This window comes from Lampetra fluviatilis, chromosome 2 (genome assembly GCF_964198595.1).
Source record: "Lampetra fluviatilis chromosome 2, kcLamFluv1.1, whole genome shotgun sequence".
NCBI lineage: Eukaryota > Metazoa > Chordata > Hyperoartia > Petromyzontiformes > Petromyzontidae > Lampetra > Lampetra fluviatilis.
The window spans coordinates 11946000-11963944 of NC_136276.1; the positions used below are offsets into that span (position 1 = coordinate 11946000).

The following is a 17945-nucleotide window of genomic DNA, read 5'->3' on the forward strand; positions in this document are numbered from 1 at the left end:
GATCGCAGATTATAGGATCCGCAATGCTCGTCCACTACATCACCATGGTGAAGAAAAGTTCCACTGTATTGTTTCACGGCAAGCACCTCAGCACGTTGGAAACGAGAGCACCCCAAAGTGGGCTGCACAAGGCTCTTGAATCATATACTCTCTGATTGCTGCAGTAATTAGGGATGATGCAATATTTATCGTCCTTGAAAAAGACCAATGATGTATCTATACATTAGGTGTAAGGTTTTTATGCATTTTAACACGATGGTTCTGCGAGACAAATATTGTAGTTTAAAGGATGGCTGTCACCATTGGTACAACCCAACCAAAACATTCCAGGGAGGCAAAAAATATCAGTTGAATCGTTGCCATGTTTAACAACGTGCCAATTATTCTTATTATTACTATTGCTTCAGCTCACCATTTATTTGAAGAACAATCCTCACAACCAAATTGAGCCAAGGGGTACGACGTTTCAGGACAATATCCAAGGAAGTGATAATCATTGTCACCTGACACAGTTGCTTAAATAGCTGTCATAATATTCCAGGAACAAACCAGATATGAACCATTACAAATGAAGGTACTGTGTTCTAATTATATTATAATCTAACGGTGCAAATGATTCGAATTGCTTTTAGTTGTCCTTCCCCTGCAACTCCGATTCACACAGTTGGCTATGTACGGTGTGAAAGAAGTTCAACATACATTCCTTATAAGGAGCTTTATTATATGCATTATTCATTATAACTGCTCATGAATATACTACCCTGTAGCAGGATAACATTGCTATTTGACTGAAGTGTAACACTTTGTAACACATAGCTACTGGACATCTGTAATAAAGAGCTTCATAGCTCATCGGATTCCTCTAGTATAAATACATTCTTTTGAAGTGCGAGAGATGTTATAATTGTCTATTAATATCTTCTTGGTTCTTTCGGTAAAGTCACGTAGAAGGGAAGTAATAAAATAATAAAAATAAAACAATAAAATAATTCTCACGACGTTTCGGCTACAACGCAAGCAGCCGTCTTCAGGTGAAGAATGAGACACTACCAAGCTAGGAGCTTATATATACGCTGGGTTGGAGGTGCAAGAAGAGCGCCTTAACAAAAAAGAATGTGCATATGAAGAGGAATTTAGCATATTCATGGGAAATGCGTAGGAGGTGGGCGGGGGGGTTTCAAAGTCATATTATGCCCATGCATTATGCAGGATCAGCAGCACCAAGGGAGGGTGCAGGGAGTAGCATTAACAAAGGAAAGGAATGTTAATAGTATGTAGCTGCAGTTACTAAACAACCACGTAGAAAACTAAAGTATAAACTACATAAAAAAAACTAAAGTATGAACTGCATAGCACCATCAGTATACTTACTATACTCTACAATAAGCTGGGTTACTCACAGCAAGTAATACATTACAATTCTACGTCGTAAAAATTATATAATATGCTTCCATCTAAACTTTATTCTCTTACATCACACGAGCATACACCGTACTATATACTGCCATAGATAAACCCAACATTAAATTATATACTGTATTGCTATAAACCACCTTATACATTTTAATATAACACTATGTATTATTATACCCACCTTAATGTGTATCACACTGCTATATGTTTACTATACAGTTACGATACTATATATTACTTTGTACATTGTATTAAGCATATAAATGTTATACTATTTGTTATTATACACTGTACCATTGACCGTCGTGTCAATGGGTGAGTCGTGGGGGGAAAACTTGCAGCGGAGCAAAGAATCCATTCCCTGCGGAGAATACAATGCCAGTGAGTGGAAACGCGGTCTGAAAGTCACCGTAAACGTGAACACAATCAGTTAAGATCCGAAATGGTTTATTACGTCCTTCCAATGATTGCTAAGCCAGAATCCATCTTCTCGGTTAAAATTGTCTCTGTGTTTGTATATGTGGATCGCTTCATGAACGAATCTCTCATGATAGCCAGATGGCTTGCAGAGAACCTCTGTCTTGGAGAAGTCAATGTCATGTGAGCCCACTGAGTTGTAACAGTGATCTGCCACGGCTGAGGTGTTTGTCCTACCGTGTTTCAGGTCTGCTTTATATTCACGGATGCGGTCTGCAACCCTCAAAAACGCTAAGATGCCAGCTAGCAACATCAGCAAAGATGAGCGTTTTGAATTAGCTCAATTAAAAAAGAGGGATGACATTGTCATCCTCTCAGCCGACAATGCCACTGTCATCATGGACAAAATAGAATACAACAACAAAATTCAACAACTACTCAACGATGGCAGCTATACAAAAATAAAAAGAGACCCCACCAACAGCCTCGTCACTAAAACCAACAAAATCATTTCTGATTCAACCGCATTAATTGATCAGACCAAACAGTTCTCGTTAAAACCTTCTGCAGCCAGGCCACCAAGATTATACGGCTTGCCAAAGATACATGAAGAAGATACACCTCTTCGTCCCATTGTCTCTACTATCAACTCCCCCACCTATAAATTGGCTCGTTTTTTGTCTGAAATCCTACGGCCTTTCACTGGAAAAACCACCTCTGCGGTACTAAACTCTACTGACCTGGTATCGACAATCAAGGGGATTGCCCTGTCCCCAGACGACCTGCTTGTCAGTTTTGATGTGGTTTCCTTATTCACTAAGGTTCCTGTACCTGACACCATCGCAATCATTGAAGACTTGGTTCATCAAGGACTGAATGCTGGGGTACCCTCCCCTGGTGAGACACTGCTTAACCAATACATACTTCACCTGGAATGGAACTTTCTACAAGCAAACTGAGGGCACCCCAATGGGCTCCCCCCTATCTCCGGTTGTAGCCAACATCTTTATGGAGAAATTTGAGACGGACGCCACTCTACGCCCGACCTTATGGAAGAGGTACGTAGATGACACTTTTGTCATCTGGCCACATGGCCGGCCTGCTCTAGACCAATTTCTCGACCACATCAATTCCATACACCCAGCCATCAGATTCACCATGGAAGTCGAAAAAGATGGCAAGCTACCCTTTTTGGATGTCCTAATCAAAAGGAGACCTGATGGTTCAATGAGCCACTCTGTCTACAGGAAAGCCACCCATACAAATGCTTACCTAAAACCGGATTCCCACCACCATCCATCCCAGAAGAATTCCCTCATCAAGACTCTATATCATAGAGCCCAATGCATCTCCGACCAGGAACACATTTCCAGTGAACTCAAACACGTACGCCAAGCTCTTAAGGCTAATGGTTACTCCGACAACACAATCCGCAAAGCCATCACTCCAACCATCAAGAAGGATCCTGTTGAGGAGCCTTTCAAGACCATCACCTTACCCTACATTGCTGGGGTCACAAAAAAGATCTCCAAAATCCTGATTAAACACAAGATCCAGGTCCGATTCAACACAGTACATAAAATCCGTGATCTGGTACCGTCTGTAAAAGATGTGGTTCCAGACATACAGTACCCTGGCGTTTACAAACTAAGTTGCCTCTGTGGTAGCAGTTACATTGGGGAAACCAAACGACATGTCTCGGACCGCATCCGTGAACATAAAGCAGACCTGAAACACGGTAGGACAAACACCTCAGCCGTGGCAGATCACTGTTACAACTCAGTGGGCTCACATGACATTGACTTCTCCAAGACAGAGGTTCTCTGCAAGCCATCTGGCTATCATGAGAGATTCGTTCATGAAGCGATCCACATATACAAACACAGAGACAATTTTAACCGAGAAGATGGATTCTGGCTTAGCAATCATTGGAAGGACGTAATAAACCATTTCGGATCTTAACTGATTGTGTTCACGTTTACGGTGACTTTCAGACCACGTTTCCACTCACTGGCATTGTATTCTCCGCAGGGAATGGATTCTTTGCTCCGCTGCAAGTTTTCCCCCCACGACTCACCCATTGACACGACGGTCAATGGTACAGTGTATAATAACAAATAGTATAACATTTATATGCTTAATACAATGTACAAAGTAATATATAGTATCGTAATTGTATAGTAAACATATAGCAGTGTGATACACATTAAGGTGGGTAGAATAATACATAGTGTTATATTAAAATGTATAAGGTGGTTTATAGCAATACAGTATATAATTTAATGTTGGGTTTATCTATAGCAGTATATAGTACGGTGTATGCTCGTGTGATGTAAGAGAATAAAGTTTAGATGGAAGCATATTATATAATTTTTACGACGTAGAATTGTAATGTATTACTTGCTGTGAGTAACTCAGCTTATTGTAGAGTATAGTAAGTATACTGATGGTGCTATGCAGTTCATACTTTAGTTTTTTTTAATGTAGTTTATACTTTAGTTTTCTACGTGGTTGTTTAGTAACTGCAGCTACATACTATTAACATTCCTTTCCTTTGTTAATGCTACTCCCTGCACCCTCCCTTGGTGCTGCTGATCCTGCATAATGCATGGGCATAATATGACTTTGAAACCCCCCCGCCCACCTCCTACGCATTTCCCATGAATATGCTAAATTCCTCTTCATATGCACATTCTTTTTTGTTAAGGCGCTCTTCTTGCACCTCCAACCCAGCGTATATATAAGCTCCTAGCTTGGTAGTGTCTCATTCTTCACCTGAAGATGGCTGCTTGCGTTGTAGCCGAAACGTCGTGAGAATTATTTTATTATGTTTTATTTTTATTATTTTATTACTTCCCTTCTACGTGACTTTACCGAAAGAACCAAGAAGATGAATCCCTGCAGTCACGAAAGCTTTAAATGTCTATTAAGAATCAATTAAATTATGTTGATATTGCTGTGAATACATTTCAGTGATATAAAAAAAACACTGGTCATATTCAGGATGCACACAGTTTTGCATTACAATATTCGACCACGTGTAATGATCCACCCCAAGTATTGTCGAGATAATTATCGCAATTCAGGACAATGATTGCATTCATGAATTGATCATTCTATGGCCCATTTTTACCACATTTGATTTGACATTTTCATTTCGTTTGTAGTTTTTAAAACCCCATTACCATAAATTTTGTATATAATCCACATACATCGTAAACAATGTATTCCTAATACTGTACATACAACTCAATGCATGTACATTATATTGTGTAAGACATTCTTCTAATCAATGAATCAACGCATCGTTACCATAGAGTGTAATGTCTTCTAAATTCACAATCAAAACAGACGACTATACTGCATAATCTGCAGACATTGGGCTTGTGAGCACCAACAACAAGGTTCTGCGACTCATATCAAATCCTACAAATGCTACTTTTAAAACCTGCTTTTACAAACATCTTCACAGAAATATTACAAGACAATTCGGAAGGCCCATACACAAACGTATTCACGTTGAACTTCTTTCGCACCGTACGTAGCCAACCGTGCTAATAGGAAGTGTACTGTAATCTAAATAATGCATCAGCATTAGAGCTGCCTTCCCACCACCCTCTGAACCCACACACCCTGAACTGCACCCTTGCTCCTATCAAGGACCACACCAGTCACGTACATAATGGGGCACCACCCCCCACAACTCTCTTGCCATCTGCAGACCCAGTCACTATGACAACTACCTTGAGGCCACACCATCATTAAGTCCCCAGGCCCAACCACGTTTCCTGCTGGATCGGGTTTAATACAAACAGTTCTTCGGCTCCCAGTGAGCAGACACTTTCCCAAAGGCCTGTTTGTCCTTTGGCTGCTTTTACATGGAGCACTGGCTTTAAAAAAAATATATAAAGAAATATTTTCCCAATCCTTCAGTAAGGTTTTAAGAAAATAAATATGTAGGAGTGACGGATGAGAGTGTCTTTTGAAGGTCACCGGCTAATAGCACGTTTTAAAAATGTAAACGGCCTTCTTCAACCACTGAGCTCATTTTATCTTGTTACGGAATTATGCAATTGAATTAAACGATATTAAAGGCTATTTATTCTTCTCAGCACGCACGTTAATTGGAGCATTATTCTTTTTTGGGTCTCTTAAAATCTCCACTTGAGATTTTAATTAATCAAATTGATCTCAATGAACAAATATACAAAAAACCAGACACCATCCGTTTTTGGCCAAGCGCAATATTCCCTGGTTAGGTATCACAACGCTAATTTGTATGATAGAGGTCTCACCAACAAGAAGACCATGTGGTGATAATCCTGACTGATGTTTTCATGGATCTATCTAAGAAAATAATAAATGCAGTAAACAGAATCATAAAAGTACCATCATTAGCCAATTTCTATCCACCGCTGGGTGAACGGTCTCTCCCCCCCCCTCTTATTTGTCCTGCTATCTTCCCTTCTTCCCTTATCTGATGTATTCCTTTCTAGCATGTGTCCCTTCCCAAGTCCATCTACTTTTCCTAACAGCCAACGTGACGTCTGTAATTTCAGTTTCTTCTCCGATCCACGTGTTCACATTTATGTCACTAAGCATGGATACAATACTCTCCTTACCTAACTTCTCTGATGAAAAAATACAAAACAATAACTTACCATATACAACACAAGTAATGCATTCATATAATGATGAAAAACACAGCCCTTTTCAAGAACAACAGTACTGCACTGTGAGAACCAAATGGCCATAATTTGGTTATTGTATTTTACGTTAAATAAATTTTGTCCATATGGTATTAGGCTTTCTAAAAGCATGGGTACCACATTTATGTAATTATTGCAGCGTGAGTGAACACGTGCTTTCAATGAATTGCTGTATACACAGATAATAGTTACCACACCGATTTTCTTTTCCATTCAACGCCCCCGTATAAAGACGGAACAGTATTTAAGTGGAATTATACTGCAATAAAAGGACTGCACCGAATGATAAAGCAGTTTCGATTACCATTTTTAGCGTAACGTACTATGCTGTCCTGTAATTGACAATATGCGTTAATGTAATCACAAAGGTCTTTACTAAGACAGATGTAAGCACAAAGTGCTTAACGAATATAGATCCTCATACAATATGTATAGATCACTTTGTCTGCACACATCTATTCTGTAAACATTTCAGCAAGACTTTAATGACATTGAGGGATCATGTAAGGGGGTGACAGTGTTTAGTGACTTACCTGGTCACAAATTAGTTCCCATTTCTTTTCAGCATCATATTGTCGTAGCAATCTGGCTTTGTCGGGTGGTAGATTCATGGAATTCTGAAAGCAGAGAAGAATACACCACATTTAACCACAATAAGCTACACACAGTTTGTACAGCAATACGTAATCATCGTCGTCGTCATCACCTAGAACATATTACCACTTGAAACTCCATTGCGTCGAAGCGAGTACAGTAAAACAAAACTGAAAAAGCCAAAAAGACAAACCATTAAAATCAACACAGATTCCACAAGGATCAATCTTTTCCAGTAAAATGCAAGAACAAATAAAAAAAGAAGTTCAGTGTTACATATCACATTAATGTTACACATTAATTGCTGTAACACGAGCCATTCAATTATTCCACTGCCTGGTTATTGGGTGAATCGTCACGATTCGCAGTAGCAATTCTATGTAATAACGTTAGCTTTTCCAGTGCATGCAAAATGTACAGTTACTGTATGGTTAACGTGAAACAATAACATGTAAATTCAACAATTATGAATTGAAGGTAATCTTTTCTAAATGAATCATTCTATGCATGTCTTGCGAGTCAAATCATATTTCTCAGGCTTTTTTCATCTTCATTTCGACCATGTCATCAGGGACATGTCATGAGACAAAGTATCCATTTGGCACACTCACAGAGCAGTGTATTGCCCCGTGCATTAGAGAATGGTCCCCTTCAAGCCATTCAATTTTATTTGCACATTCGAGGGCACGTGTTCGCACGAGCCCTTCAGTCAAACTGATGTTTTGTTTAATTCTAATATTTTTATGCGATTTTTTTGTTGCGACTGGATTTAGACCATCAGCTTACTATTACAGTGCATACTTGAAAATATGATTTTATATTTTCACCCAAGCCAGCAGGTCACCAAAAAAAAACTGCAGATCAATAAATTATTGCAATGGCTAGACTGCATTTGAGTTGTTGAATTTGCTTCATTTATGAATTCACACACACAAACATTCAATACAGATGTCATTTCTGCACGAACTAAAATATACCAAAGGTTTCTAGCTCAGCGGTGGCCAGTGCCTGGAGGCATGCTATCGTCACGGATGATGGACGTGGGTATAGACATTGAAAGTAGGAAAAACAGCATTGTAGTTAAATAAAAGCCAGCATTACAATAATATACCTATGCACTTCATTTGAGTGAATGCACTTATAAGCAGAAGTCCTATCTGTGCATCCACATAAAAGTTAATAATACTCGAGTCCATCGTTCTGTAGGTTTAACAGACCAAAATTGATTGTCACTAAGCATTTGTTTATACAGTAGTACAAGCAAACGTTAGCCCAATTTAAACCTTCTGGGTCCCATCAACCGGCAATAATATTGGTCTGCAAAGCCTATAGACTGATGGACTACAAATATATTTGTATATGTGGAGACAGAACAGAGCCCTGTTTGTATATGATTTTACCCATAATGCTTCACAGCAACACATAATGAGTTAATTTAAGTTAATTATTGTGCACTCTCAAAGACAAAACACGAATGCATTTCCAAAACAAATCAATCCCAAAGGACAGTGCCTGAGTTTGAAAATAATGACATTTATACCCAAATTATGTGAGGTCAAATGTTCAACAACACAAGTGAATTACATGTTCACAACTGCACGGTATGACCTCTGTCATGAGCCAGAGGGCAACCTAACAAATAACCCACTGCTCTGAAGATGAAGAAGGGTGTCTATATGAACAATCAGTGTTCCACTTTTCTGTAAGTAAACAGGAAAATTAGGCATCATAAAACACCCCCCCAATATTACACAACAAATGATGATAAATGGTGCTGGCTCCTCTTTGTGGTATGCAATATGCAGCTAATGGAAGTGTGGCAATACAAAAGCCACCAGTCATCTGACAAAAGGGATCAACCACTCGAGCAAATAAAAGCATGCAGACGTTCGAATCATGTGCACAACGTTGAAGGAACGGTAACGTTGACAAAAAAATACTTGTCGGAAGAGAAAACATGGTAATCGAGTTAATCCCATTAAGTATAAGAGCTATATCTCTCAATGCAGGTGCATGAATTATGATATATTTTTCCCTGTCTGGAGGACACAAGAGTATACACAAACGCCTTTACCAGTAAGTTGGTAAATGGAGGAAAATCTAACATCCTTGTACTGCTACACCGAATTTACATTTTTTTCCAGTGCTGTCCAAATGTTTTATGGCAGGGCAGACAGTTCCCAATTAAAGGCCCGCAACTTTGGGGAATAGGATACATGGAGGGTGGGTTTTAAATTAACAAGAATCTTCCAGGCCCCTCAACCATCTGTTCCCTGTGCTACTGCACTGCTGGAGTGATACAGACGTTCGTTTTCGGGTCTCTTTCCACTGCAGCATAGGCACGGCACTCCACAACGCAGAGCGCTACGTCTTCTCATCGCACACTGAAAACATAACCAAGAAATAATGTAATCGTGCCTTACTGTGCTTTTTTGTTGTAAACTATTGGCAATGTTTTCTTTGAAACTGCTTTTTTAGTGAAATGTAAGAAAATGCAATTACAAATCTTATCCTTATCGTTTCAATAATAAATATATACCCGGTCAAATACGGCGAGTTAAATTACAATCATATAACGTAAGGCACCGTAATAAACTGTATTCATAACCTGGTGAAAAGCTTTTGTGAGACAAAATCCTGTTAAGCAAGGTAATCATACATAAAAGCTATGCTTCTCACATATTGTATATATATAAATATATTATACTGTAATAAAAAAGGTAAAGAAGCAACCATGAAATTAGTTGCGGGACTGGTGGTAGAAGAGCCTCCACTGGAGAGAGTGCCACAGTGGTGAGATGTTAACTACCTCGCCTGGTATACAGGAGGTCGTACGTGGTTTGGTCCTGACCCTGACGCCTGTATAATTGAAGTTTGCATGTTCTCCCTCTGGATTTTTGTCGGGGTCCTCTGCTTTTTTCCTCCACATTTACAATCAACATACGATTTGAGTATTTGGCTGCTATAAATTTGCACATAAGCCACTTCGTTGAGCTATCATTTGTGGCCGGGTCACTTCTGAAAAAAGCTATAAAGCTAAGTGGGGGCCTTACCTGGTCAAATAAAAAATAATTTTGTTTAAGTTTAAGCTAACCATACATCTTGGAGGAACACGGAGTTACCCACGCTTTACACCACGACACGTGATCTGCCGATTTGACGGATTGTGGTGCATCCATTTATACTGCCGGGTGGGTGGACAGAGGCAGGGGGCGATTTAGGAAACTTGCGTTGTTTCAACTGCCGGGCCGGGCCATCAAATCGGCGACCTCTGGATTGGAAGTCCCGCATGCTAACTCACCATTACACCTCGGCAGTGTCCCTGTTCAATTGTAATCAGTGCAGTAGAGCTCTCCTAAATGTTTATACATTGCAGACATAATTTAACCTAGAATTAATATGAAATATCTTCCATGTGCCACGCTGTACAACAATTTTTAATTAATTCACCATTAATGAGCTTATCTGACAATACCACACATTGTGCTGTACTTTTTCTCAAACACATTGGCACCGGTGGAAATCTGAAATGCAATGGTCATAAGAAAGCACATTGATTTGATAAATGTTTACTTTGGACTTGACATGCGAGGTTATATTGCTCTGCATCTTGGCAGGCAACAACAAAGGCTGCTGATTTTAAAATCAACATCGCATTAATATCCGACGCATTTACCCAAGACAACTGACTTCAATTTTATCGACTCAATTAAACAATTTACAGTAATTACCATTGAATGCAATGTACAGTAGTTTGAAATTAAATGTTCCTCATTGTAAAGTACTATACTGCACTCTACAGTACTGGAATACACGACACAATCAATTCTGGTGTACTACCTCATATTTACTACTTTACAATGGACATACAGTATATACGATACTAGCTTTACTACCCGGCTTCGCCCGGGACTTGGATTCACCAAGCTCGGCTGCCTTTGTCTCCCCAGTGGCGATGTTGACACACCACACCACTTACTCGTTTGAGGCTGAGTCGACCTAGGGGAGGCCCAGGGCCGGTTCAAATAATCGTCACTGGTGGTGGCCGCGAGCGGGAATCGAACTCGAGTCGCCGGGTTTGTAGCGCAGCGCGCTACCGTACGCTACACTACAATGCGTTACGCTTCCACGTGCGCGGGTGACATGACAGATGTGACGTCACAGCTCACTTGCCGTGCAAAAAATAGATGCATTATTGAGCTCCCCCCCACCCAAAAAAAACCCACAAAAGTGTATTTTAATAATTTTTGCATGGTGTACAGTCTGCAAAGTACCCACATGGCAAATTTCAAGTTTGTTGCATGTCGGGAAGTACGCTAAACATTTTGAGCAGACACACATATTCACAACTTTGCCTTTTATATATATGGAGATGTATACATTCAATATTTTGTGGCCGAGTTGCAATCACTTTTTTTTTAAACTGAATTTGGAAGGATGGATGTCTTTATATACGGTATACAGGAGAACTCCTCACATCCGCAATTATGTGGGGGATGTTATTTGAGCATCCGTGATACACCACGATAAATAAAGGAAACTCCTCGCATTCGTGAAAACAAATCATGGACGGAAGGAGTAATGAACCACGCTTATCTCATCTCCAATAAAAGAGCGGAATTTCGCAAGTCTGCACTCCTATGTCCAGCATTACCGTGCAATATCATTGGAGGAGAGACGTTTTTAGCTACTTGACAAAAATTTACTAAACAAAAATTGCATTTTTTGCCAATGCCACCGCAAAATATCAGAGTTCTCGCAGACTACAGATTTTTGGCGTCTCACTGTACCGTGTATAACATGTAATACTATCTACAGTATTTTGACCTTTTGGTTTATTACCATTTTCAGCTTCATACAGTATTTTGACCTTTTGGTTTATTACCATTTTCAGCTTCATACATGATCTATCCACTGCTGGATGAGGCCTCCCCAACCCATACACCATTTATCATGGTCTTTTGATTTAACAATTCATCTAGAACCTGCACATGCGCTAAATTCATCGGTCTGTGGACGTCCTCTCAGCTGTGTACCTTGGCTGCCATTCAGTAGTTAGTCTCGACCCCTCCGAGAGATGCAACCTGCCCAAGGCCACTTTTATTAACAGCTAATGTGACGTCTCTAACTTTACTATATTATTATAATCAGTGAGAAGTATTTATCTTTGTCTCAGTGCAATTCCAAAAATGCATCTCTCCATTCCTTTTGTCAGCCTTACATATGCTTTGTCATTCACCATGATTCTGATCCACGTGTCCCAGCAGGTAATATATCGCGGATTATAACTCATAAGTGATGCAATTATATAATGTAATTAGCATTACGCCATAAAAAGAAAATGTCAGGTAGTTACTGGATTAAATTAACCCAATGGATTATTTTTAATGAAAGGTTGATGCAAGCAACTAAAGTATCAAGCTTTGAGACCTTCAGCAGTCTCATTCACACGCAGGAAAGGAAGACAAATGGTCAATTGTCGCAAAGCCACTATAATGCATCTTGTTGACATGAGATCGATGTTTGATTGAGACTGCTTTTTCTCCTCCCATGACCTTTTACGCACAAATAACCATGGTAACGCAAGGCTCATCCTCTTGTGCACCCACTGCAGGTGTGCAAGCAGCAGATTCAACAATGATTTCCATTTAAAGCCCAACAAGCAACAAGATTTTCCATGAATTTGCTTCACAATATGTGAAATGGAATGAAGATACATAGAGGAAGTTATCTCCTGCAGCACCATGTGCAATACTCTACAATATTTTAATGAATTTGTGTTTAACATCGACAGTGCATATTCTGCACAATAATTTAGCTATATATGATAACTTGTCTTATCCGTTGTACTGTACTACAGACACATTTTTCATTATATTATCCACAAGGCCACCGGGTTCCTAACACAGTGTGTTAATAGCCAGCATCAATCCACTGCTGGATGAAGGTCTCCACCAAGTCACCCCCACCTCTCATGATCTTGCAATGCAACAATTCATCCTGGGCGTATCTGCGCCTTTGTGTGTCTCCGTGTCTCTGTGTTTGATCATGTGTGTCCTCATGCCATGTGTGCATCTCTCATTACTTGCGGATAACCTGCGAGTCATGGCAGTAATTTGCCGCACGATTCCTCTTGTCCACGAAAATATTGCGGGTAACTTGATGCCATTCCACGTAGAAGTATGGGAAACATCATGGATAAGGTAGATAATTGGAAGAAATAGGGCCCTGACTCAAAGTATTTTCGTGAAATCTTCACGAATGGCTAAGGACTGCCAAATCACAATGCTCATTTTGAAAAGAGTTCTTGCTGTTTTGTAATTAATATAACAGTACAGTACTATATAGGACAGCACTACATTACAGTGCTCATTTAAGATGTAGCCAGCTGAATCCAGCTAAGTACGAAAAAGAGCTCATTGCTTAAATCAATTGGCAAGCCATCTAATCAACATTAAGGTTGATTGCAATTTCACCAACGCCAAGATAAAGAGTTTTGGCTCGACCTTAACAGCACTACTAATGATGCACTGGATCTGGTTCCTTCAGGACAATGCACCTAAGCGGTTGGGAATGGAAGAATAAGCTCAGGCCTCACAGCATACAGTAACTGACGTATAGTACTACAGGAAAACTCTTCTTATCCGTAGTGATATGGTGAACCAATGTTAGGGCTCTATTATCTGCAATATTACTCCAATCTGCGGGGTAGAAAATTGTGCAAAACCTTACGGGTAATAGGATGCATTTGTCGTACGACCCCTGTTATTCGCAAAAAAACTGCGGAAAATAGAGGATACCTTTCAGCAAAGACTTATGGAAAAAGTCACAGATAATCAAGGAATCTATGAGGACAAGGGCCTAAGGATAATAGGCGTATCCGTGGACCACACAGTTGCCGCGAATAGTAGTTATTGATAATAGGGCCACAGATAAGAGTTCTGTAAAATCCAAAAATAGTTTTGAATACCTTTGCCACAATACACAAGCTTCTAACAACCACTCGCTCTTTTATAAGAGCAAAGAACTATGGTAAACTTAAAAAACAAATCTACAACCAGAACAACACACAAGTAATAGAAAAAATAGCAACAGGGTTTTAAATCAATGCTAAAATGTATGAACATGTACATGTTTTTTTTTTATCAAGAAGCATTTGCATGCCTGCGGACAGCAATGCATGCATTAGCAATGGGTATTCTTGAAAGAAAATCATTGAGGACTAATCCGAGATTATGCGAGCATAAAAAGAAATGCGTGCAAAGCACATTTTCTTAAACATATATAGAATTCTCAGTATAATTTGGGCTCAAGGACACGTAAATTGCACATAAAAAGAAATGCAATTGCAGTTTCAGCATATGAAGTGGGTACAGCATGCTTCACCTTCCCAGCGATTCAACAAATTGTCGCGATTTGGGGTCACAATTTCACTTAAGGATCGATTGTTTTTAGTTTTTTATCTATCTTTGATTGTCGTGTTTCTTGTTTTTTCTGTCTTGTTTGTACACTTCTATTTTGCTCCATAAACTACGACTGTAGACGGTAAAATCTTACCAAAAGCACCGAATTAAATCACTGAGGGTAAACTGTTACATGCCTAATATAATCATTCCATGTAGAGAAAAAAACTATAGGTTTAAAAGTCTGTACTATTTTACAATATTTGCAAATATGCAGCTTTGTTTCCATTGATAATTATTAATGCCACGCAAATATTTACTATTAACCAGGTCAAAAGCTATCATAGGAAACATGAATCAGGTAAGAAAACTGTTAAAATACAATATTTAAAGTAGACCGAAATCATCAAAACCCAGCAGAATTCATATTCAGCAAAATTGTCAAGTTACAAATGTGAAGTTGACATTTCACTAGAATCAAAGACAAAACACTTCCAGTATTCTCATCATAAGACAGTTCAACAGTTCAGTTATTTGAGACCAACTGAAGAATCTGAAGAGCTGTTGTGTGTTGCCAAGGATAACCCAGATTACACAATTAAGGAATTAAGGACTAAATGTCACATGGAGTAAAAGGGCATCTGATGTGTGCACGTATGTAATATGTTGAACTTCTCTCACACCGTACGTAGGACAACAAACTAAACACAAAAAGCAGATCTAAAGAAATTAGTTTTCAATGTAGATTTAAAAGTGCATAGCTCCAGTGGCTTCCTAATATCGGAAGGAAGAGCGTTACGGAGAGCTGCAGAAGAGCATGGTTAGCAACAAGCCGCTGCGGGGATGCCCGGTGTTTGCGTGATGGTTTATGCTCCTTGACGAGATCAGCAAAGTATTGTGGTTCATTTATGGCAAGCACTTTGTGTGTAATGAGTGCGACCTGATGATGTATTCCTTCAGCAACCGGAAGCCAATACAGCTCAGCGAGAACCGGACAGACATAGTTGGATATTGCAGTACTCGTCACGACACGTGCCCGAGAATTTTGTAAATTCTGCAGCTTGATAATGTTTTTGCCAGACGTCCCGTAGAGTAGTGAGTTGCAATAATCGAGCCTTGTCAATACTATGCTACACGCCACCATGTTGGCTATGTCACGACTCAACAGTGGCCAAATGTGTAGGAGAGCCCTGATATGAAAATTGTAGAACCTGACTCTAAATCTTGACTTAAAGCTCTCTGACTATATTTTGCACGTGGTGATCAAACCACACATTCTGGTCGAGTATGGTGTCGAGGCTCTTTACATGAGTAGAAAACTGAATCTCGGAGTCTATGACAGCCACACCTGTTCCTTCTACAAATGTTTTGCCTCAGCCCGAGTGCCAACCAGCAGAACCTCTGATTTTCTTGGATTAAGCAGCATTTCGTTTCGTGAAAATCACATGAGCAAATAATATATTTTTCTGAAATGAGCACCACATTACTGTATTGTAATGACATTGTGCACCTCTACATTTACAGGCCTTTGTCATTCCACTGCTGGATGAGGGCCTCCCATGCTGTGTAGGCCATGAGGATGATATGACCATACTTCACCATGCTAGTTGGGGGTTGGTGAAGGCAGGAAGCATAGACATGGGTGCACAGAAGTACAGTACAACAATTGATTTTTCAGCACTGGCCTTAGCTGCCCACCTCATACCACATAGCACCTGTTATGAATACTGTTCACCCCTCCGAGTACTGTACCGTGCAGGCCCAATTCTGCTTATCTTCCAGAATCTGAAATCGGGCACTTTTAAGGTGATTTGGTCAAAGTAATGATGTTAAGCACTATGTATTCAGGCGTATGCAATAGATTAACATTAGCTCTTAAAATAAATGGAGTACATCACCATCATCATTAGCCATTGCCTATCGATTACAAAACCAAGCCCCTCTCCTCACCATCCTGTCACCATCACTCACGTGGCCATAATGCTGCAATCCATCTCACGCCTGCACATAAACTCATCTTGTTGCTCCATCTGCATTATCTCCTCTGGCTGCCATTCCATCACTAGTCTTCTCAGCCATCATTACATAGAAATATCCATCCTACCCAAGCCCACATACTGTTTTTAAGTCTGTACGATGGTGAATTTGTACCTTTGCCTTGATCTGGACAATTTATGCCGAAATTGATGGGGTGTCTCAGGGTTCAGAGCACTGAACCAGAATTTCTGAGAGCGTGGGTTTGAATTCAAACTCCTACCCATGAATAAAACAAGGTCTCAAGTGTAATTGTTTGATGTTCTGTGAAAATTATACAATTTGGTAATTGACGACTTATATAAAGAGATTATCACATAAGTGGATTTATAGACAGGCTAAATGCGAACACACCTCAAGGAAGCAGTACAGAAAAAGTGGATCGATGTATATATTTATTTAAACACAGTAGTAGAGGAAAATAGAAATGTGCTGAGCTTGGACTTCTACAGGGGCAGAGAGTCAACAGCATGGATGACCGGGAGGGAGTTCAAGACTTTGGGGGGCAGTAGAGGACAAACAGGAACTTCCCACTGAGCCCCTAAAGTCGACAAAAGGGCAAAGTGAGAAGTGACTTCAGAGGTAAAGCGATATGTCATCGATCAAGGCTGTTTTCTGACAGGACATGATGGTGCTCGGCCACCTGCAAGGGTTCCAAACGGATCATTTACAGAGTTCAACTTTCCAATTGAGCCCCACCCTCTTGCTGGCCTCTTTATTAAATATGATTGAACCACAGCTGCCGATATTCATTGCACTACGTACAATATTCATGTTTACTTTTGAGTTGTGTAACTCAAATGTAAAAAAAAATATGTTAATGGTATAATGCTTCAGATACATTTTTAGAGTATGCAGTTAGAATTCACGTTAAGAGGTACAGCTGTAGTATCTACAAAGCAAAAATACCGAACTCCTATAATTGTCCCTTATTTCTGCAGACAACACAAGCTGCACCGATTCCAATTTCTGAATGTGACAAAACAATCCTATCATTGCAACCATTCCAGTTTCTCTTCTGTGTAATTCCATTGAAACCAGCTATAAAAAAAGTATAATGCCACCAAATGCCAATGAGGCATTTAAGTAACGTGCCACGTCTGCCAATTGGCAGTAGACTGCTTGCAAACACGTAAACGAATGAGCTTTGTCAATCTGGGTTAGTGTGCCTGCACAGATCGATATGAGGTTTGTAGAAACAGCCAGACAGGCCCACATGTGCTCATGAAGCCAATACGGGTCACTTGGTTCCCATTACTGCTGCCAGCGATCATGATGAAGGGGGCCGGGGGGGGATTGTGGGTAAGAGACAGCAGGGGGAGGGGGCACGGTAGGAACTGAAAATGACAACAAAAAGCACAGCTCAAAACACAAG

The 17945-nt window shown here is 39.9% G+C and overlaps 1 protein-coding gene across 7 annotated transcripts in view; it reads right to left on the reverse strand.

Moving 5' to 3' along the window:
- The window catches only part of FMNL2 (formin like 2), an 87624-nt gene that overhangs the window by 39632 nt on the left and 30047 nt on the right, over positions 1 to 17945 (reverse strand). For all 7 annotated transcript variants that reach the window (XM_078869434.1, XM_078869430.1, XM_078869425.1 and 4 more), the window contains exon 2: positions 7073 to 7156. In XM_078869434.1, coding sequence (XP_078725560.1) covers positions 7073 to 7156 — 84 coding nt within the window. The remainder of the gene's footprint in view (positions 1 to 7072; positions 7157 to 17945) is intronic.